This window comes from Hemicordylus capensis, chromosome 9, assembly GCF_027244095.1.
Source record: "Hemicordylus capensis ecotype Gifberg chromosome 9, rHemCap1.1.pri, whole genome shotgun sequence".
Taxonomy (NCBI): Eukaryota; Metazoa; Chordata; class Lepidosauria; order Squamata; family Cordylidae; genus Hemicordylus; species Hemicordylus capensis.
Genome location: NC_069665.1, coordinates 6,653,524 through 6,677,096, shown reverse-complemented (window position 1 = coordinate 6,677,096; position 23,573 = coordinate 6,653,524). Strand labels below are relative to the sequence as shown.

The 23,573-nt window shown below is 48.1% G+C and overlaps 1 protein-coding gene across 1 annotated transcript in view; it reads right to left on the bottom strand.

The window, feature by feature from the left end:
• MBTPS1 (membrane bound transcription factor peptidase, site 1) overlaps positions 1-23,066 on the bottom strand; it is a 54,793-nt gene extending 31,727 nt beyond the window's left edge. The window contains exons 1-12 of the mRNA XM_053271140.1: positions 22,799-23,066; positions 20,610-21,114; positions 19,661-19,918; positions 18,639-18,842; positions 17,469-17,579; positions 16,609-16,718; positions 16,145-16,261; positions 14,476-14,543; positions 13,172-13,274; positions 11,168-11,319; positions 3,100-3,261; positions 2,082-2,226 (exon numbers count right to left, since the gene is read on the bottom strand). Of these exons, the coding sequence (XP_053127115.1) occupies positions 2,082-2,226; positions 3,100-3,261; positions 11,168-11,319; positions 13,172-13,274; positions 14,476-14,543; positions 16,145-16,261; positions 16,609-16,718; positions 17,469-17,579; positions 18,639-18,842; positions 19,661-19,918; positions 20,610-20,796 (1,617 nt within the window). The 5' untranslated portion in view covers positions 20,797-21,114; positions 22,799-23,066. The remainder of the gene's footprint in view (positions 1-2,081; positions 2,227-3,099; positions 3,262-11,167; positions 11,320-13,171; positions 13,275-14,475; positions 14,544-16,144; positions 16,262-16,608; positions 16,719-17,468; positions 17,580-18,638; positions 18,843-19,660; positions 19,919-20,609; positions 21,115-22,798) is intronic.
• Between the last annotated feature and the right edge of the window lie 507 nt (positions 23,067-23,573).

The following is a 23,573-nucleotide window of genomic DNA, read 5'->3' as shown; positions in this document are numbered from 1 at the left end:
GGCAGTGAAAATGAGGGGCAGAGTACAACACACCCGCTTGATCAGAAAGTGCAAGCATTTTGTAAGTATAGTATATTGATATAGGATATCAATACAGCATTGATCAATATACTATATATATATTATATACAGTATATCAATATACTATTGATTGACACCCAGATCTATTTCTCCATACCAACTTCATCAGGAACTGGCATGACCCCGCGAACTGCCTGCCTGGAGGCGATACTGGGCTGGATGAGGGATAACAGGCTGAAGTTGAATCCAAACAAGACGGAGGTAATGTCTGCAGGGGGTTGGGATCCGAGAGATGGTTTAGATCTGTCTGTTCTGGATGGGGTTACACTCCCCCTAAAATATCAGGTTTGTAGTCTGGGAGTGCTCCTGGATCCCAAACTCTCCCTGGTTTCGCAGGTTGAGGCTATGGCCAGGAGTGCTTTTTATCAGCTTCGGTTGATACGCCAGATACATCCATTTCTGGAGACTAATGACCTTAAAACAGGCATCCCCAAACTGCGGCCCTCCAGATGTACCTGAACTACAACTTCCAGCATACCCAGCCACAAAAAATTGTGTCTAGGGATGCTGGGAGTTGTAGTTCAGCAACATCTGGAGGGCCGCAGTTTGGGGATGCCTGCCTTAAAACAATGGTGGTAACCTCTGGTAACCTCTTGGCTTGACTACTGTAATGCATTCTACATGGGGCTGCCTTTGTACGTAGTTTGGAAACTACAATTGGTTCAGAATGTAGCAGCCAGATTGGTCTCTGGGTCTACCCGAAGGGACCATATAATGCCAATTCTAAAAAGAACTGCACTGGCTGCCGATATGTATCCAAACGAAATACAAAGTATTGGTTATTACTTATAAAGTACTTAACGGCTTAGGTCCAGGGTACTTGAGAGTGCCTTCTCTGTCATGAACCCTGCCGCCTATTAAGATCATCTGGAGAGGTCCGGTTACAGTTGCTGCCAACTCGTAGAGCCCCTGGTGGCGCAGTGGTAAAACTGCTGCCCTGTAACCAGAAGGTTACAAGTTCGATCCTGACCAGGGGCTCAAGGTTGACTCAGCCTTCCATCCTTCCAAGGTCGGTAAAATGAGTACCCAGAATGTTGGGGGCAATATGCTAAATCATTGTAAACCGCTTAGAGAGCTCCGGCTATAGAGCGGTATATAAATGTAAGTGCTATTGCTATTGCTATTGCTAACTCGGGCCGGACCTTCTCTGTGGCTGCCCTTGGGCTTTGGAACGCACTCCCTGCTGAAATAAGAGCATCTCCTTCTCTCTTTGTTTTTAGGAGGACCCTGAAGATGTACCTATTTCCCCAGGCTTTTAACTGAAATCTAATTTTTAAAATTGTAATGTGTTTTTATCTATTATGATTTTTACCTTTAATGGCTCTTAAATGTGCATATTTTGTATTGTTGTTAGTTTTGTACATTGCGTTGAGATTTTATATTAGGCGGCATATAAATTAAACAAACACACACACACTCGTATGGAAAGTACACACGTGATGGAAAGACTACATCAGAACTACACAAAACTCAGGCAGATTACTGACTTCCCCATCCCAAATGATTTTAACATGCTTAGATTTACATCCTCCAATATAAAAAATAAAATAAAAATTTTATCACCCTGGCTTGGTCCAGGGTATTTAAAAGAGCACCTCCTTTGTCATGAACCCTCCTGCCTATTAAGAGCATCCGGGGAGGTCTGGTTGCAGTTGCCACCAGTTCATTTGGTGGCTACTTGGGACTGGGCTTTCTCTGCAGCCTCCCCAGAGCTCTGGAATGCACTCCCTGTTAAAATGGGAGTTTCTCCATCTCTGGCTGTTTTTAAAAAGACCCTTAAGACGCACCTGTTTTCTCAGGCTTTTAATTAATTTTAATTGATTTTATATCATAAAAATTCCTTTAATCATTTTATCCTGTTTTTAAGTTTGTTGCATTGGGACCAACTTCAGCATAACTGTGGTTAGGATCAAGTCATCGAGTTCTCAAATATCTTGCCTAGTGAAGGAAATGGAAACCACCCTTCAGTTTGGCCAAACGTGGACTCTTCCAAACCCTACCTTGTCTACAATTCTTCCAGTGACTCCCATTCCATTGAGGATGGTAACATTCACAATAGTTGGCATGCCTCCGTAGTAGATGGGTTGGGAGCAATAAGGCCACATGTAAGGGCATTCGGTCAAGTCGATGTAGCTTGGACTCAAACTAAGCATGCGAGAAAAATATACAAGTGCACGTATAAATATATTTAAAAGAGCAAAAACAAAAATAAGATTTGACCGAGAGCCAGTGTGGTGTAGTGGCTAGACTAGAAGTGGGGAGAGCTGAGTTCAAATTCAGCTATGAAACTCATTGAGTGACTCTGGGCCAGTTAGTTATCTCACAGCCTCAACTACCTCACATTGCTGTTGCGAGGAGGAACATAACCATGGACACTGCTGGGCTCCTTGGAGGAAGAACCAAATATACATGTAAAAATAATACAAATAAAACAAACGGCTCTAGTTCACCCCTGTAAATCTTCAGTTTTAAAAATAGGTATTAAATTAGAAACCTATCAGGAAGATTCAAATATGCTCCCTTTATTTAAAATTAATACAATTTTGGAAATAACGTTAAACGCAGAAAAAGAACGGGAAACTCTACAGAACAGAAATAGCTAAGTGGTGGCTGGGTTTGTCCTGCCCCTTCCTCGTGCCTCCCGTTTCACTCGTAAGGAAAAAAGCGGGTTTCAAGTTGTACACAGACATAATAGCCCTATTCAGACATTGTGTTGTACAGCTGTCTAATATGCTCGTATATGTTTTTGTGTGTGAATGACTGTGCCTGCGCCGACTTAAAAGTAAGCCTGGGTACAGGCCCCTGTACAATAAAACGCTGCAGGGCCTGCAGCCTCACAATCTTAATGATGAAGAAAGTATTTTGCATCATTTTAAAAACAAAGCCCTCAAACTGATCTGCCTTAAATATAAGCAAAAACCCCAAATCCCTCCAAGCAGTTTAGAGACAATGTCCATTCTCCGTGCCATACAAAGCTGTAGGTGACTGTGTTGAAAGTAAATTTTATAAAACCCTCACCTGGCCTGTGGTTTGTAGCTATTGAGAATCTGATAGGCTCTGAGAAGATCCAGTTTGCCGTGCCCTTGCTCAAACATGTTGACTCCCGGAAGCCGGCGTGCTGATGCAATCAGAGCTTGTTTCATGCTAGCTGGATTCACCATTTCACGCTTCTGCACGGTGCTGAACATGAGAAACAGTCGAATGTTATACTACTGAACAGGCACTGAACTGAGATTGAGATGATACTGCTGAAGTCATAAATGAACCACACAGTCTTATGTTTTTAACTGACAATGCAGCTCTGTTATTTAGTATTGTATTGATGTTAAAGCTGGAAATGTTTGCAAAATGGAGCATTGGTACTCACCGTGAAGGCTTCTTCTGGCTGCCGTTGTAGAGGACAACTCCCTGGGTTATCATCCCATGCTCGCTCCAGGGCAGGACGTATGCTAATTCTAAAGCTATAAAAGTAGCCGGATGGTAACCCCACCCAGTTCTTGTAGTCAGCCAAGCTTCGAACGGAAGGCAACCTCAATAACACACATATATGAGTAGAAAAAGAGCTAGTAAACGGAAACAGGTAAACCAACAGGTAAACAAACAGGTAAAAAAAAACAACAGGTAAACCAACAGGTAGAAAAAACAGCAGGAAGATAGAGCCCCATCCCCCCAGGAGTCTGGGACCGCATAGGGAGGGTCGAGTTGTCCTCTACAACGGCAGCCAGAAGAAGCCCTCATGGTGAGTACCAATGCTCCATTCTCGGCTGCCGTGTGAGGACAACTCCCTGGGGACATACCAAAGCCAGGTGACCCAGGGTGGGGGTCCCAGGCTATTGAGGGGGAAGGACGTGTTGCAGAACCCTTCTGCCAAAGGCAGCCTGAGCAGAGTGCATAGTGTCCATCTTGTAGTGCCTGGTGAAGGTGGACGGGGACGCCCACGTGGCCGCTCTGCAGATCTCCTCCCACGGGGCATTGGTGGAAAACGCTGCTGAAGTGGAGGCCGCTCTAGTTGAATGCGCCGTGATTCGCGTGGGTGGAGGCAAGTGCTGGGTCTCGTATGCCAAGGAGATGCAGGCCCTGATCCAACGACCAATGACAGCTGAGGAGACCTTTTGGCCCATGGAGGCCGGTAGGAAGGAGACGAATAACGAGTCCGTCGTCCTGAAGGAGGCAGTTCTTTTAAGGTAGGTCTTTAAGCAGCGGCGAACATCCAACTTATGCCACTCCTTCTCCCTGGGGTGGACGGGCTTGGGACAGAAAGAGGGCAGGACCAGGTTTTGAGACCTGTGGAACATGGAGGCGACCTTAGGGAGAACTGAAGGGTCCGGGATTAAGGTTACTGAATCGGCAGAGAATATACAGAACCTGGGGTTGGAGGACAGTGAGGCTAATTCTGAGATCCTCCTGGCCGAGGTGACGGCCACCAGAAAGGCCAACTTCAGAGAGAGAAGGCGTAAAGAAATGGACCTAATCGGTTCAAATGGAGGCTTGTGAAGGACCCGCAGGACTTTGTGGAGGTCCCACGTGGGGAACCTATGTACTACAGGAGGGGATGTTAGCGATGCTCCACGCAGGAAACGCTTCAGGTGGGCATGGGACAAGAGAGGCTTGCCCTTGAATGGTAGCAGGAGAGGAGCCAAGGCCGAAGCGTGCCGCTTGATGGTATTGGCCTTAAGGCCCTTGTCAAGGCCGTCCTGTAGGAATTGTAGCAGCTCGGGTAGGGAGCATGCCCTCGGAGTCAGGTGTCTGTTTCTGCACCATCTGAGGAAAACTCTCCAGGTGCACTGGTAAATGCGGTGAGTGGAAGAGCGTCTGGAGGCCATCAGTGTGTCGAGAACGCTCTGGGAGTAACCGAAGCCCCCTAGCAGCTCCCGTTCAAGTGCCAGGCGGCAAGCTGGAACCAGGCGGGATCTGGATGGAGTACTGGGCCCTGCGAGAGCAGGTCTGCGGAGATGGGAAGCAGAACTGGAGGCCCGGTTGCGAGGTTCAGGATCTCTGGGAACCACGGCCTGCGGGGCCAATGAGGGGCCACCAGAATCACCCTGGCCCCCAGGAGCCGAATGCGCCTGAGAAGTCTGGCCAGAAGCGGAAGTGGTGGGAAGGCGTAGAGGAGGGTCCTTGGCCAGGGAGCCGTCATGGCATCTGTCTGTTCCGCCTGTGGGCACTGGAACCGGCTGAAGAACCGCGGAAGTTGGGCGTTGCTGGGAGAGGCAAACAGGTCGACTTGAGGGGTTCCCAGTCTTCTGGACAGGAATGAGAAGGCTCTGCGGCTCAGGGTCCATTCGGCTGGGTGGATGTCCTGCCGGCTCAGCCAGTCCGCTTGTACGTTCAGTTCTCCCTTCAGGTGAACTGCTGATAGGGAGGACAGGTGAGATTCGGCCCAGCGGAGGAGCAGAACTGCTTCCTGATGAAGGGAGCGAGACCTGGTGCCGCCTTGCCGGTTGATGTGTGCTTTTGCTGTCACATTGTCGGTCTGGACCAGGACATCCTTGCCCCTCAGTGCAGGTAGGAAGGCTTGAAGGGCCAGGCGAATCGCACGGAGCTCCAACCAGTTCATGCTGTGGCCCGACTCCTCGGGGGACCATCTGCCCTGGGCCGACTGAGAAAGGCAGTGAGCTCCCCATCCCCGAAGGCTCGCATCCGTGGTGATGAGAATTCGAGGGAGATCCAGAAAGGGCTTGCCGGCCTCTAGGTTTCTCTTGCAGAGCCACCAGCGGAGCGAGGAGCGCACTTCTGGAGACAGTTGAACCCTCCTGGACGACCTGGAGGAAATGTCCTCCTGGAAGGGGAGGAGAAACCATTGGAGGCAACGGAGATGCAACCTTGCCCAGGGGACAGAGTCGATGGAGGAAACCAGTAGACCCAATAACTGAGCCAGCTGAAGGACGCGAGGCCTGCTGGTCGCCAGGGTCTTTGATGTCATGGACCAAATCTTGAGTCTGCGTTCCTCTGGAAGAAAGAATCGGTCCCTTTGGGTGTCCAGGACTACTCCTAAGTGCTGGAGACGGAATGTAGGCGACAGGTGGCTCTTGGCGTAGTTGACCTGGAAGCCGTGGGACGTCAGGGCCTCTAGGGTGATCTGGACGTCTCGTTCTGCATGGTTTCGCGACATCACGATCAAATCGTCCAAGTAAGCCGAGAGGCGGACCTTTTGCAGGCGGATGTAGGCTACTAGAGGAGCCAGCACCTTTGTGAATGTCCTTGGGGCCGAGGAGAGCCCGAATGGGAGGGCACGATACTGATAATGTGCTCCCCTGTAACAGAATCTGAGGAGATGACGGGATAAAGGGTGAACAGGAACGTGTAGATAGGCCTCTGTCAGATCCACTGATGCCATCAGGTCCCCGTGTTGTAGGCTCTCCGCGATGGAGCGGAGAGTCTCCATACGGAACCTGCGCTTGCGTACCCATCGGTTTAAGGATTTTAGATCGAGGACCGCCCTGTAGGAGCCGTCCCGCTTGGGCACGGTGAATAAGATTGAATAAAGCCCTTGACGGTGCTCTTGAGGGGGAACTGGCTCTATGGCTGCGATGGCTAACAGGTGGTCTATGGCCTGTTGAAGGATTCTGTGTCTTGTGGAAGAACGAGAAGTTGGGGTGGGCCGAAACCTGTGTAATGGGGGGCCTGACAACTCTATTAAGTACCCCTCTAAAATTGTTTTCAGGACCCATTTGTCTGTGGTGGACGCCTCCCAGGCATGGTAAAAGTGGGAGAGGCGACCTCCTATCTTTAAGAGTCACTGTGCTTGACGTGGTTTAAACTGCTGGCCTGGCTGGGCTCTCGAATTGGACTTGGCGGGGAAGTTACCCTTTGGCCAATTGGGGCGCCTAAATCTGTTGTCTCGCTCGTGGGGGCGAAAGGAGGGGCGAAAGGAACGAAATTGGTGCTGCTGAGGCTGACCCCTACGAAAGGGGCGCCGCTCGTCCCTCCTGGCTGTGCTGGGAAGGGTCAGCTTTCTATCCTTGGATTCAATGAGGATGTCCTTAAGGGCTTCATCCCCAAAGAGCTTAGTGGCTGAGAAGGGGACTGCCGCTAAGTTGGCTTTTGATGCTGCATCAACCTGCCAGTGGCGGAGCCAGAGGGTTCGCCTAGCGATCACATTAGTAGCTGTAGCTCGGGCCCCGAAACGTACTGCATCCAGGGTGGTGTCAGCAATGTAGGCTTGTGCCTTCTGGAGCTTTAGGGCAATCTGGCGGGACCTGGCTGGATCTGGGGGAGGCGACTGAAGCAACTCATCGGTCCAGAGCAGTGCTGCCCGAGAAATGATGGAGGCGGCTATGGAGGCTCTGATAGAAAGAGAGATACAATCGTTATTTCTCCTTAACTGTACTTCGATTCTCTTTTCGGCGGGATCCTTCAGCGTTGACTCTCCATCTCGTGGGAGGACCGCACGAGAGGTGAGGGCTGAGACGTGAGCATCTACTGGAGGCGTTTGGAGTTGTGCAGCTGCTGAGGGGATGAACGCGTAGTGCTTATTAGCTAAGGAAGAGACCTTCTTCTGGACCGCTGGTGCTTGCCACTCCTGCTGGAGAACCTCTGAGAAGGTATTTGGCAAGGGGAACAGGAGCTCTGGTGAAGAATGTGTAGGTAATACCAGAGATTCCTTGGAGGGAGCAGCCCCAGGATGCAAACCCTCAATATCGAGACCCAGGGTGCGCATGGCCTTAACAAACAATGTGGAGAAATCGTCAGATGGAAAAAGGCGCTTAAATTGAGGGGTGGATTCCTCCATCCCTGCCTGACCATCAGACCACTCCCCTTCTTCCCTGGAATCGTCCCCCAAGTCTGCCAGATCAGGGCACACCCCCTCTGTAAGGGCAGTATCAGCTTGGCCCACGGGGGAACGAGGCAGGGCAGGGACCCTCCCTAGGTGGGTAGGGGACTCTGGGCCCGTGTCTTCTGAGGAGTGGGCTGGGGCAGGGCATGTGGCAGTGGGGCTGGGATCCCTACGCCTCTTCTGCTGCCCCTTGCGGCCCTTCCGCCTCTTTCTGTGGGATTTCCCATGTGGGGTGGAGTCAGAATCGGAAGAGGAGGGAGAGGAGGGGGAGGGCGATCGCCTCCCTCGCTTACGGCCCCTCTTTCCCGCCTTGCGCTGATGCAGGGCTTGCGAGAGCAGATCACGGATCCAGGCTTTCCAGCTCTCCGGCATCTCTGGCCCTGGGGCTGCAGAGGAGGGGGGAGGGGGAGGGGGAGGGGCCGCTCCCTGGTCTCCTGCCGGGGCCTGCGCTATTGGTACCAGCAGGGGGGGGCTATTCGATGGGGAAGCCTGAATAGGGGCCATGGAGAGGGGCTGCCTGCTCTCGGGAGCTCCCGTTCCGCCAGGGGACTGCCGCTCACACTCACCCTCCTCGGTCTGTGCGATGCCCTCCTCCTCCTCTCCCGAGGAGCTGGTGGCCTCCGAGGAACGGGCCGCTGTGAGCAGTTCCAACACTTGGGCTCTCCTGCGCCGCCGCTGGGCCCTCGCCTGCTCTGCCTCCTCGAGGGACGAGCCAAGATGGCGCCCTTCGCTCTGTGCGCCCGCCCGCGCACCGGCAGCAGCATGTCGGTCTTTCCTTGAGGCGCCCGCCCCCGCAGAGGGGGGCGGTGCTGCCGAAGTGCCCTCGCCCGGGGGGGACGCGGTGGTCCTGGGCATGGCTGCAGCGTGTCTAGCGGCGGCCGCGCTCGCAGCGGAGCGGTCCGCCTTTGCTGCTTGGGTCTTTTGCCTCTCCGCCCGTGATCGGAGTCCCTGCAGGCACGGCTGCGGCTGCTCCATGGCAGAAGGGGGGAGAGGGAGGGAGAAGGTCTGGACAGCAAGCGGGGAGCGGAGGACTGAGTAAATAGGCTGAGCAAACGAGCGGGAGTGGGGTGGAGATTGAGGCTCGGCAGGGAACCCTTTTTGAAGAAATGCCTTTTTTTTTTTTTTTTTTTAAAAGATGAGGGAGAGGGAAGGAGGGCAGCCGAGGAGCCAAGGCGAAGGGAGAGGCGTAAGCAGAGGAAGGAGCAAGTTAAAAGGAGACTTATCTGAGGAACGAAGCAAGGCTGAGTGTCCTTTCCTGGAGCGTTAGCAGGACGAAAAGAACTGGGTGGGGTTACCATCCGGCTACTTTTATAGCTTTAGAATTAGCATACGTCCTGCCCTGGAGCGAGCATGGGATGATAACCCAGGGAGTTGTCCTCACACGGCAGCCGAGAATAAATATCCTCTGATAAACAACAGAAATGGAAAACCAAAACTTCTGCCATCATTTACTAACCCAAGAATGATTTGCTAATGCAAAAAGAGTCCTATCCAACTTTATACAGCTTTCACAGGGAGTCTGGCAATTTCGGCCTAACATCCCATCCTATGTTTACGAAGAAGTAAATCCCACCAAGTTCAAACAGTTCCATATTCAAGCCCTTTACGACACTTCTAAATATATTTTGTCCCCTAAAATATCAGAGACTCTTAAAAAAAATGTGGACCTTCATGAAAGGGAATAGATGTTTTATTAGTGTGAATAACAATAATAATTATCATAGAAAGAGTAGATGTTTTAAATGGTAAATATAATGAGTATGCATGTAAAACTTAAACTTTAAAACATCAGACAAACTTTAAACATCAGACAATACAGAAAAGAGTGGGGTAATTCAGACAATAAGCCTCCCTTGAATTCAGACATGGAATAAGCAAGATTCTGTTGGTCTAACTGAACATTAGTAGCAAAGCTACTGCTGAAACCCTTCACACTTGAAAACTGTAGCGTAGGAGCACAAACCATGAACTAGAGCTATAAGCCAGGATATCCCCAGCTAAAATCTAGTCTCAATCAAATCTCACCTCAACCACAAACTCTCCATGTGACACCAAGCAAGCCATTATTCTTCAGCTTCAAATCTGCATTGCAGACAAAGAACCTGACCCCCTTACAGGGTTCTTTTAAGGCCGCAATAATGTAAATGCTTTGAACATTCAAAAAGTGCCAAGTATCATTACTGCTTGCAAACTCAGTTTTCTGACTAATTTTAGACAAACAGAGACACATAGGAAGCTGCCTTATACTGAGTTGGCCCATTTGATTGATTGGCTGATTAAGTGCCATCAAGCTGGTGTTGACTCTTAGCAACCACATAGATAGATTCTCTCCAGGATGATCTGTCTTCAACTTGGCCTTTAAGGTCTCTCAGTAGTGCATTCATTGCTGTCGTAATCGAGTCCATCCACCTTGCTGCTGGTCGTCCTCTTCTTCTCTTGCCTTCACCCAGCATTATGGGCTTCTCAAGGGAGATGGGTCTTCGCATAATGTGTCTGAAGTATGATAGTTTGAGCCTGGTCATTTGTGCCTTGAGTGGAAATTCTGGATTGATTTGTTCTATGATTTGTTTGTTTGTTTTCCTGGCTGTCCATGGTATCCTCAAAAGTCTTCTCCAGCACCAAAGTTCAAAAGCATCCATGCTTTTCCTATCTTGCTTCTTCAAAGTCCAGCTTTTGCATCCATAGAGTGTCACGGGCAAAATCACTGTCTGAACGATTCTAATCTTTGTAGGTGTAGACACATCATGGCATCTAAATATCCTTTCCAAGGCCTTTATTGCAACCCTACCAAGTGCTAGTCTGCGGCATATTTCTGCTGGATACTGTTGACGGTCGATCCTAAAAGGCAGAAGCTATCCACCACTTCAGTGTCTTCATTATCAATTCTGAGGCTGGTTACTGTACCCATTGTCATTAGTTTAGTCTTCTTTACATTTAATCATAGTCCCATCTAGCTCAGTATTATCTACACCAAGGCTGCACGACTTTGGCCCTTGAAAAGATGTTGAATCACAACTCCCATCATCCCTATTGGCCAATGTGGCTGGAGATGATGGGGAGTCGTAGTTTAAAAACAGCTGGAGGGCCAAAGTTGTGCAGCCCCAGTCTACACTGACTGGCACAGCAGCGCTTCAAGGTTTCAAACAGAAGTCTACCTGGAGATGCTGCTGCCAGGGATGGAACTTGGGACCTCCTGCATGCCAAGCAGATGCTCTGCCACTGAACTACAGCCCCATCCTCATATCATAAAACCATCAATCATTATTACAGCAGGGGTGTGTGGCAGATGCATTCTCACTGAGCACTTGCCTGACTAGCAGAGTGACAGCACCTGCCACGACGGGGGAGGCCACGCTGGTTCCAGAGAGGGAACGGCACCCGCCCTTCATGCCGGAACCTCGCACTCCAGAGCCATAAGTAACAATGTCAGGCTTCACTCTGCCATAGCCACCAGGCAATTCCTTGGGAGGAAGCAAAAGAATAGAACAACGTCACAATCTCCAAAACAACAGGCAAAAGCGCCTCGTCCTTTAAGATTCTCAGTTTTTCAAATCCAAAGCATCTGGTTATCAGCTCTTAATATACACTGTTACAACCCTGACCATTTGACTTCATGCTACCATGAGAAAATAGGGGAAGATTTGTTCTCTTCAGAGATGGAGGTTTTCCAGGAGGGGATGTCACCCCTCTCAACTGCTTGAGGCAAGGCAATGCTAACAACTTCCTGCTTGGTCCCCTATAGGGATGTGCACGAACAGGTTCGAACCCCTGCTGGCTCAAAGGTTTGATGGCAGGGTGTGTGGGGGTGGCTTTAACGGTGTGGGGGGGGTGCACTTACCCACCCACCTTGGCCGCATTTTCTCCACCAGCGCGCAGGTCCTTAAGAGCCCACTGGGGTGGCAGCGTACTCCCTGACACCCCAGGCCACCATTTACCAGATGGACCCGGAAGCAGGAACGGCAATTTCACGCATCGCTCATGTATGCACACTGGGTGCGTGTGCACACAGCTGCCGTTCCTACTTCCGAGTACATCCAGTAAACGGCGGCATGGGGCAGCAGGAAGGTACGCTGCCGCCCCAATGGGCTCTTAAGGATTCGCACCCCAACGAGGGAAACGCGGCGGCGGGTGCACCCACCCCCGCCCTTAAAGCCTCCCCCCCGCCCCCGCTGTCGAACTGGCCACCGGTTCCGTGCACATCCCTAGCCCCCTACAGTGGGAGAAGAAACCCCAGTGTCAATCCTGCCTGCTTCAGGGCATCCAGAGAGCTCCTATGCAGTGAACTTGTTTTTGTACCGTGCAAGAAGTCAGATTCGACATTTGTTTCCCTCTGCTGCCTGTCTGCTTGATTCCCCATGCAGGCAGGCAGGCCAGCTCTGGCCACAAAGAGGTACAGGGCTCCTGGGCGAATATTTCTAGCACAGAGGGTAAGTATCCCTGACCCAGAAGCATCCTCCTTTCAAGATGGCACCTGGCAGTGGGGCTGACTGAGTTCTAATCTAGGAGGACAATGTCTCATGAGGACAATCAGCAGAGCTGCTCCTCATAAGAGTGCAGGCCACAGAGTGCAGGCTACTCAGCAAGGCATCTTCCTCAAGGGAACAGTCAGGTTACAAAACAAAACAAAAGGCAGCCATAGAGAATAAGATTGTAGCTAAAAGTTATGTTTTCTCAACCTTTCCCAGCTTAACTCCAAACCCTACAGCCTAAACAGTAAGGTGTTCAGGCTTAGACTTAAGTGTTTATGTTTCTAAAAAACGTTCAGGGCTGGAGTTAGTACCTAAAGCAGGAGTTATCAGATCTATGTTGCTGGACTACAACTCCTATCATCCAAAGCCAGGGTGATGGGGGTTGTAGTCCAGCAGCACCCAGACACCCAGGTGTGAGAACCCCTGACAAAGATCACTAATCAGTTTAACCATGTGAAGCTTACCTCGACATCACATCATTGCAGCAACCAGTAGGAAAGTGGTGTCCTGTGTGTCTAGGTTTTAAACCACATCTATCTATCTATCTATCTATCATTCTCCCAAATGTATCTGTCACTAATCTCATGTGTGGCAGCTCTCGCAAGAGTTTGCAAGCAGCTGCCTGGGGGACGGGGAGAAAATGGCCATAGTGGCTGGCTGGTGGGGAGGGAAAGCTCCTGTAGCCGAGCCCGGCAGGCAGGGAGGGAAAGGAAAGCCAAGCACAGAATAGACTGGGGCTGAAGGGAGCGGGGGGAATGACAGGGAGAACTAGGGGTGCCGATGGTCTGTGCTGGATCAGCTAGTTTTAGCAATAATACTAATAACCATTTGTGAAGATGCTTACCCAAGTGGTCATCCCCCGGGATGAGAAGCGAGCAATGTTATCTTCAAAGTCAATGCCACCGACTCCAATCACATCCATTTGGTCCGCAGGGTTGTTCAGTGTGCTGCAACAAGTGTTAAAAAGAGAAAAACACAATGAGAAAACTCAGCTGAATATTTAAAAAATAAAAAGGCTTACACAAAAATTACTTGACAAAACACACAGAATAAACTAAACATTTCCAAAATATCAACTTTATATTTGTATCACTTTGTCAGTTCTAAACGGCAGGATTATATTCCTAAATGGGACATGAGAAAACCAACAGACTTGGGAGGAAGCACCCTTGCTAAGACAAAATAATCTTTATTTCTAAAGGAAAATATATAATTGAAACCCTGGGGACTACTTGGAAATGGTCATGTTTATTTATTGTAATTATGTCTATCTCATCTTCCCCCATGTGGTGGTCCCACCTCTCTGAAAACATCACCTTTGGGGCTTGAACTATGCATCCCCAGAAGTTACAAGACCGTCCTTTCCTCTCCAGTATCACCGACTAGGAGTGGTGGTGGGTGGGTTCCTTTGGAGTATTTCTCCTGTGGTCTACTCCTCACTGGGAACCCAGATCATAGAAACATAGGAAGCTACCATATACCAAGTCAGACCATAGGTCCATCTAGCTCAGTATTGTCTTCACAGACTGGCAGCGGCTTCTCCAAGGTTGCAGGCAAGAAACTCTTTCAGCCCTCTCTTGGAGAAGCCAGGGAGGGACCTTGGAACCTAGATGCTCTTCCCAGAGCGGCTCCATCCTCTAAGTGGGGGAATATCTTCCAGTGCTCACACTTCTAGTCTCCCATTCAAATGCAACCAGGGTGGACCCTGCTTAGCTAAGGGGACACGTCATGCTTGCTACCACAAGTCCAGCTCTCCAATCATCAGCCGACTGCTGGCATCTCCTCCCTGACACCCTCCCCTCCCCTTCTATATATGCAATCCTGCAAGACCAAGATGTCCTCTAGTCAAAATGGCCCTGCTCTATGAGGCTTCACCATTTCACAGCCAAGACGGTGGCATCCCTTTCACCTCGACAACAGAGGCAAATCTTGCCTTGCTATCACAAAGCACTGCGTTAACATGAGTTGGCTTACGGGAGCTGCTGCTGTCCTCCAGGGCTGCAGTCTACTCTGCTTCTCCCTCCTCCCTGGAGCAATCCAGAGACTGGCTCCCAGGTTAAGCTGCCTGGGACTCCTCTGGCTGGAGGAAAGGGGAGCAATCCCAGACACTCTGCTAAAAACAGGCTCCAGGGTTGTGAAAGCACTTACCCATATAAAGGACCATCATTTCCAATAGCAGAGACCATTATCACATTGTTAGCTGTCAGCTCCCAGACCTACAAAATTAAGGCATTTAGATTCTGGAAATGTTATAGCAAGCTATCATCATAAACACAGAAAAGAATTTTACCATGTACACCTCACACACTATTAAGGAGTAGATTGCCTGCCTAACATCCATATCGAAGACGGCTTTGCAAATTAATTTTCAGTCCAACTCTCAAACTTTACAGCAAAGCCAACCTATTACTAGCACCAGACAATAGCAAATAGGACAGTTTCTGTGTGAACCTGGCAAGGCTGAATCATACTATGAATAATACTGTACTTAACATGTAGAGAGCACTGGAGAGCAGTCTAAAAGTGCAAAACATTTATTATCTGGGCAATTCTTAAAACAACCTTGCAAGGTAGCTCTGTATTACTATTCCCAGATTACAAAAGGGGAGTACGAGGTTGAAAGTGAGATGATAACCTGAAAGCCACAAACTGAGTTCAAGGCAGAGGCAGGATTTGAACTGGGGACCTGCAAATGCATGTCAGCATCTTACAGCTACTATAATTCTCGAGAGCTGATTTCTGCTCACTTCTGGGCAATGAGGCAGGCCACTCTTGAGAGGACAGTCACCAGTTTACAAATCTCAGCTTGCACCTACTACTTGGGGAAAGTCTCAGTTTAAGTCCGCAAAAGGGTGACTTTTTAGGCATTGTTCTTGATGTGGTACAGCTCTGTCTGGGCTGTGCCACTTCAACTGCAGGTGGGGGACTCATATGACTGAATTTTCCCCAATTAAAAAAAAATTCCCTGAATGTAGAAACCTAGCACATCAAGAAGGTCTAGCAATTTAAGTTCTCTCTAACATGCTAGCATTCTCTTTGGAAGGGAATTTGGGTACAGAAAAGCATTGGAACATGTAAGCCCCACTTGCATTCTGTAATAGTACATACTAGATCAGAGCTACACAACTTCAGCCCTCCTGCAAATGTTAGACTACAACTCTCATTATTCCCATCAGTATTCCCTCTAACAGGGATTCCCAGATGTTGACTACAACTCCCAGCTGCAATGGCTTTTGCTTGGGGATTATGAGAGTTGTAGTCAACAACATCTGGGATCCCTGTTAGAGGGAACACAGCTGACAATTGGCCACTGCGACTGGGGATGATGGGAATTGTAGTCCAAAAACATTTGGAGAGCTGAAGTTGTGCTAGTTACAGGTTTATCGCCACTGTGAGAAGTGGGTTAGAAGTATGCCTGTAAAAAAATTGTTCCTTAATCCTCTAGTTCTGTAGAAACAGAGGCTTTACTACAAGATTGAACTGAGTGCTGCAGCTGCAAAGGATACAACAAAACCACTACAGTGGTCCCTCGACTTACGAACTACTCGACATCCGAAGTTTTCGACTTACGAACGACAAAAATGACCGGAAGTCGTTGCCGGTTTAGATGCGGCTTCCTCGACTTACGAATTTTTAGATGCGGTTTCCTCGACTTACGAATGTTTCCAGACCTCCGTGGGTGCGCTTTTCGACTTACGAAAATTTCGACCTACGAACGTGCGTTCGGAACGGATTAACTTCGTAAGTCGAGGGACCACTGTATTTAGAACAGAAACATGTCAGCTGAAATGATTCTCATTTCCCTGTTCACACAAACCTTGTCAACAAAAGGGTGATCCATGAAGTCTGGGCCTCCAATACTAAGATTGAGTACATCTATTTTCTTTAAGATGGCATAGTTAAAGGCATCCAGAAACCATGATGTATAGGAGACCTAAGTGTGAAGGAAACAATTTAAAACAGTAATTAATTGAACCCAGTTCAATATTTCAAAAGAAGACCTTAGTTCCATCACCCAGCAGAATGGTTTGATTTTCTTTTCAAGTATCACACATTTAAAAAACACCATTTTACTTTTAAAAACTAGACTGGGGTTATGATTTCATGTCATCACAAAATGTCATCAACATTTTTTTAAAAAAAATTCTATCTGAAAGCCACAGCTGATTTCAATATATTTCAATCTGAATATGCCAGAATGAAGCCCTCAACATTTACCCTGTTAAAAAGAATGAGTAGTGCAGAATTGGCTTGCACTGGGATTCATGGAGGCAGAATTACCTGATTGTTCGTGAAGACCCGGAAGATGTGAAGCTCCGAGTCTGGGGCAAAGCCCTGGCATTCCCTCATGCTCGCGATCACACCTGCGACAAAAGTCCCATGACCCAGGCCTGTTGAACATAAACAGAAGGTTAAATAAAGCGCAGAGCGCTGTGCATCTTTTTCAGATATCTAATATGCCTGCATGTGGCTTGGCCAAGTGCAAAGGGTTTGCCTAAACACAGTGCATGGTGTGCATTTGTCTCTGCTGAATTGCAGGAGCTCCCACCCATCTTGGGCTCCTGGTTCCTCCTTGGGAGGAACATGGAAATCTGCTTCAAATTTCTCCTTTCCAAAAATCAGTGGAACATAGGAAGCTGCCATATACTGAGTCAGACCCTTGGTCCATCTAGCTCAGTATTGTCTACACTGACTGGCAGCAGCTCTCCAAGGTTTCAGGCAGGAGTCTTCTCTAGCCCTATTTGGAGATGCTGCCAGTGATTGGATCTGGGACATTCTGCATACAAAGCAGATACTCTACCAGTGAGCTATGGCCCCATCCCCCCAATCCTGGGCACATTATGGCTTGCTTCCACCAGGAAGGGAGGCAGGGAACGGCATCAAATAAAAGGAGGGACCATGCAGATCTGAGACTCAGTCCAGGCTTGTCTATATAGTGGCAAACTATTGTCTGGCATAATGTCTGAACAGAGCCACACACTAGAACTAGCGAGTAAAATTCTGCCTAAGGTAGGGCTACTCAACTTAACCAGTTGCCCTTCTTGCTCACGGGCAGCCCAAGTGGTATGATCATAATGAAAAGAATTACAACGAAGAGTATGCCAGGTCTGTTCAGAGAAATACTAAATAGTGGAATTCACCATCATCCAAGGTTCTCTCATTAGTCCAGTTTGTTCTCTCTTTTACATTTTTGAAGTGTGGATGCTTCTCGCTCAGCCCAGTGTCAAAGACAGCCACTCTTACTCCAGCACCTATTGCATAGAAGAGGATTCATGAAAATATATCCAAGCAGTGGAGAAAAATTACTTATAATATTTGTAAGGACTTAATTCTGAATGCAAATAGATACAAAGAAGTATAGAATGCACAACTAATGCTAACGAAGTCACATAAAGCTTATTACTATATTTACAGTAAAGCACGTAAATTGGCTGACACCCAGACCAAATTATTCCTGAATAGTCCTTTAGAGTAACTCGTACTATTGCATAACATAGTCTGGATGTCAGCCACAGAATCATCTCTCTCCCCCCCTCCACCGCCTCCCTCCCACCATTGAGAACAAACTGAGTTCTCAAACTACTGAGGTCAGTGGGTTCTAATTTAAGGGATTTTTTTTACTGTTTTATATTTATGTATAGTAAACACAATGAATGTTTTAAATCCCCCTCCGCCAGCAAGTGTCAACATTCTGGGAGGAAAAATGCTAATTGTATAAAGTCAGGGGAATACAATGTAATGTGATCTTTATTGTAATCAGAACACTTATATATCACTTTCCAACAAAAAGTTCTCAAAACGGTTTACACAGTAAAAATTAGCTTGACTTTGCCTTCTCACGTCTGAATTACAGCTTAAATAGTGAGGAATTTTACAATTAGTTCCCTCAAAAATCAAAGTACCTCGGAGGAAAAAGTTATAAGATCTGGACTCCAGAAGTCTATCCACACTAAACATTTATAGCTGTTTTATACCGTCACAGCTTCTGCAAAGAATCCTGGGAACTGCAGTTTGGTGAAGATTCTAGAAATCACTAGCCTTCCCCTTACAAGAAATGCAACTCCCAGGATTCTGGGGGAGAGATACTGATAATTAAACAAGTCCAAGTCTGTGGTGCTTTAAGAGCAGAGATCCTCTGAAGGGTATTGCCAGTGAGAAACCTTTTGCTCATAAGAGTACACATGCTACACATTACCATAATAAAATCAATACATTATGCAAGGCTTTGCAGTGATCTAATCAAAGCGATCAGCCACACCCGCTTTAGGATTTACAGATACTATTCATAATTTCCACAGAGACAAGAATACCTGTAAAACCCATTTGCCAGAGCACATCTGCCTGAAGCGTCTGAGCAACTTGTCGGGGTATAGCTCTCAGCAAGCGCCTGCTTGAGTGCCTGCCCGTCGCATGCCAAAATCCAGACCCCAGCGACAAACTTGCCCTTCTCAGGGGACGAGACGATTGCCATTTTTGAGTCCATCTGGTTTCGTTGCAGGGAAATGCTGGATCGGCTACATATGAGAATTGGGGGGTGGGGGGGGGGATTATATTTATTTAACGAAGTATACAGTACTGTTCATACACTAAGCAGCATGTCTCCCTACAGAAGCTCAACACTGTCACACTCCAGTGTGACCAAGCTACAGAAACAAGATAGGGCCTCTTCTCTGTGGCTCATGCTAAATTATTAAGTGGAACACATCTGGTGGCAGAAACTGTTTTACATTTGGACTTAAAAGGGATGATGCACTGAATTCATGGATACAAATGCCATTTAAAACTTGTCTAAAAGGGATTGTCTAAAGCAGGCCTGCTCAACTTCAGCCCTCCTGCAGATGCTGGCATACAACTCCCATAATCCCTGGCTATTGGTTACTGTAACTGGGGATTATGGGAGCTGTAGTCCAAAAACAGCTGGGGGGCTAAGTTGAGCAAACCTGGTCTAAAGCATAATATGAATGTCCTAATTTCAGTATTAAAACCATGCTTATACCTTTGGTGATATTTCATCAATCATATCTGTACTGCCATATCATTATGGTTAACCGGGGGAACAAATATTTTGGCTGGTCTTGGTGCACTAACCTTCATCCTATACACACCAAACTGCTTGTCTGCCTTTTGTTTCTTTGGCACGCTCAGAGAGTACATCTCAGAGAGTAACAAAGAGACAGAATGATAAGGATTGCAACCAATCCAGACTGAGATTACGCCTTGTACAAAATAAAATTGGAATAATTTGGAAGCACCAGCAAACATGAAAGATTTAAGTAATCTAACAATCATCCAACTCTCATCCTGAATTCACGAGAAGAACAAATGTACTTACTTTCGGTGTATTTGAGTGAGCGAAAGACTTTTCTTTGGGGTGTAACTCGTTTGATATTGGGATGATCTTCCAGTGTCTGAACTCCATCTTTCTGATTCTCATTTAACTGGATTACCTCAAAATCGCTAGGGTATTCACTGGCTGGGTTGTTACGGGGCACAATCCTCCAGTTCTCTATGTTGCTGCTCTTCAGTGCCTTAGAAATAAATTTGCTTCTTGCTTGGGCGGAGAAGTAACCATTGAAAGCCACAATATATTCTGCAAAGAGACGGCTACACATTAGAAAGGGAATCTGGAAACCTCAGGTACGATCTTAGCAGGAATTATTTTACTTATAATACTTTAATTATGGATTATTTTACCCCATATGGATGGCATTAGCTGCTATTCCCAAGATTTATGCAACCAAATACTAACAATATGGAGCAGACATAATACAAACTTTAGGGAGCAGGTTCTCAATGTGGTCTGGTTCAGTTATCATACAGAACCATGGTTTATTTTTATTTACATTTTATAAATGTTATGACATGTTGGTGTTCCCGGGAACAATAGAGGGTGTTCTATTCTTAGAACCATGTCAGGGCCAAGCTCTAGAGGCAAAGTGCTCACTTGGCTGCTCAGGGCCACCCAGCAAATGGGTCTACTTGGGAGTATGGAGTTTGCTCAGGCATCTGCTCTGGACCAGGACCAGCTCACAATCCAGGAAGGCCTGGATTTGAAGCTAGCTTTTGCTACTTCTTTGAGCTCTGCCTCCAGTTGCTGCCTTACTACAGACAGCACCCCAGAAATCCCCTGTAACACAGAGGAGTTCTGTGGCAGGTGCTCAGGTGTTTCTCAGCAGACAAGCCAATGTTGAGACTACTACAGTAAAATCTGCCACAGGTAAATAAGTCAATTTGTTCTTGGAGGTGTGTGTTTTAGTTGTTCAATAAACTCGGCCCATTACCATGCTCTACAACTGTGGAAGAGAACTCCACTTTCAATGTAAGACGGGCACACTCAGAACACAGGTGGTTCTCCTGAGAAGAATTCCCGAGTCTGGTCCCCAGGTGGCGTTTGCCACAGAGTAAGATCGCAGTCAGGAACAACCAGATGTTAGCAAGCCTCATGGTCATTAAAGAATATGGTTTCATTCCAAGAATTCCATGTATTCAATTCACACGTTGCTTCTCCATCAATCAGTTCTTTTTGGTTACGGAAAATGAAGCCTTTTAAGTGCTTTTGAGTCTTAAGGTTTTGTCCAAGATAAGCAGAAGTCTTGCCTTCATGGTCTTTCGCAATGAAGCCTAGTCAACAGGCTCATTTCTTTCTACGTTTTTTCTCCATTTTTGGTAAAAGGATCCTGTCACTCAGGATTCAACAGCTGAGTCCTATACTCCATTTCAGAACGTCAAAGTAAGGCCAACAAAGAATTAGCCACAGCTGGATAATTTCCTCCACACAAAAACGATCTGTAAAAGAAGAAGAAGAAACTTCAACAATTACATCAACCAACCATCTTTTAATTCAATACACTAATAACCCACAGAAAGATAAAAATCTGGTCTACACCCTGCTCCTACCTACTCTTGTGTAAGACCCATTAGCAGTCAGTTCCATTAACAGCTAACTGCACCACCCACATCTGCGCACACACACACACACACACATATATATTGAAAATATATACATACAACATTTTCCATTACAGCTGCAAGCTTCACTTTTGACAATGCAATTCTGTTCATCTTCAAAACTTATTATTATTAAAATTTAGCTCACCCTCACTGTATCAGGAAGTGTACTGCATGTTTTGAACAGCCATTTCATTGAACAGCTGTGGTAAGGAAGAACTGCCCAGAGACAATCAGGCAAGGAAGTGACTGTATATTGGAAGTGGGGTGGCTCTTTTATTCATTTCAGACTGTCAATGTGCCACAATGACTATATTAAGTCACAATAGCAAACCTTTATTTGTCACTGTTTGTCAAAAGCAGCCTCAAGCTTGTGTGTTGCCTTCTCCATTTCCCCTATTCTTCACACACAAGGGATGGGAAGGGATTAAACCAGGGGCAGGGATGCACAACTTCAGCCCTCCAGATGTTCTTGGACTACAAATCCCATAATTCCCAGCCACAGGTACCAATAGTTAGGGATGACAGAATTTATAGTCCAACATCTGCAGAAGGGCCAAAGTTGTGCAGCCCCGCAAAAACAAAAAGTTTAAAACATTGCAACAATTTAAACGTTTTAAAACAGTATTTTAAAAGAGCATTAAAACCATTAAAATGATATTAATTAAAAGCCTGGGTGAACAGATGCATCTTTTAAGCCTTTTTAAAAGCCTTTTTTTAAAGCTGAAGATGGGGAGGCTCTTATTTGCAGTTCGGCCCCAGCTGGAGGAGCCCAGGCAGGCTGCCGAAGCCCGAGCTCTCCCCGGCAATGGGCGACGGGCAGGGGCATAACTATAACTGGGCAAGGGGAGACGGTTGTCTGGGGGCCCAATGCCCTGGCCCCCCCCCAGACGCAAGTCACATGACTGACTCCCCCAGCCGCGCACCCGCCTGGGCTTCCTTCAGTTGTATTCATCCTTTGAAACTGATGTGGGTGTTAAGACCTGGAGCTACCAGAACAGCAGGTCTTTCTCTATCCCCATTAAATGACTTGCATCGTCCACAATTTACAAAACCTTTAGGATGATGTTCTATTGTGGCACATAGGAAATATATACATGTGCTTTTTGTTACCACTATTCAGCCTCATTTAAGATTTCTTTTGAGCTTCAGTAAGGGGGGGTGCATTTTAAAACCTTGTCTCTGGGCCCCCTCCAACCTTGCTACGCCCCTGACGACGGGGCTGAGGAGGGCTTTCGCAGGGGGCCCCCGGCCGGCCCAGTCCTGAGCCAGCGGGCCCTCCTCCATGCGGAAAAGCAAAGCGTCTCCCTGCGCGCAGAAAGCCAGCCTCTGGAGAGGCTAGGCGGCCAGCCCAGCTCGGCTTTCCCCAGCGCGCACGGAGCCGGGGTTTGTGGCAGCGGGGCCAGCCCCCCGGACGCTCCTTGGCCGCCGCTCTCGGGGGCTGAGGGCTCTCCCCGCGGCCAGCTGCGAAGCTCCCTCCTGGGGCGGCTGCCGCTGCTCCCCCGCCCGCGCCCCGACCCACCGGCTGAGGCGACGTGAGCCGCCCGCGGCGCCCCGGCCACGGGCCCGGAGCAGCTCTCCTGGCAGCCGAGCTCCCACCGTCGGACCCCGGCGCGAGCAGCGGGCCTGCGCCGCGGAGTGCAGAAGCCGCCGTCCCGGAGCAACGACGACGCCGAGGTCTTCTGGGACTCGTAGTCTTCGCCTCGCCTGCTTCCTTGGGGCTCCCTGCCGGCAAGAACGACATTTCCCAGGATGCGTGTGGGCGGCCAGGTCCAGCCCGCGTACTCCCAGCGCATTGTGGGCCAAGTGGATGGTGGCCACATTGGGCCAAACTATACCCCGGTTACTTTTCCTTGACGGCGGTCTTCGCACGCCCACGCCGCAGGGCATTCTGGAGAATGTAGTCTCACGATGCGACCGTACAGGCGGTCGGGGAAAACAAGGAAGCCGCGCGCAGCGCAACCTGAGTCCGGGTATATATTATTTATTTCGGAACATACCCCGTTGAACTCAGTAGAGTGCGCGCGCTTGCTTGTTTATATTACATACAACACACTTTCATTGCTGCTTATGCTTTCCCTTTAGTATCATTTAGAACAGCAGTGCCCAAGCTTTGGGTCCCCAGCTGTTGGACTACAACTCCTATCATCCCCAGCCACAATGGCCTGAGGGCGATGGGTGGTGTAGCCCAACATCTGGGAACCCCTGATTTAGCCATTAAACTCCAGTTTCTGCAGTATTGTCAGTCACCTCTCCTTTAGGATGGGGCTTAACATTTAAAATAAAATACAACTAAC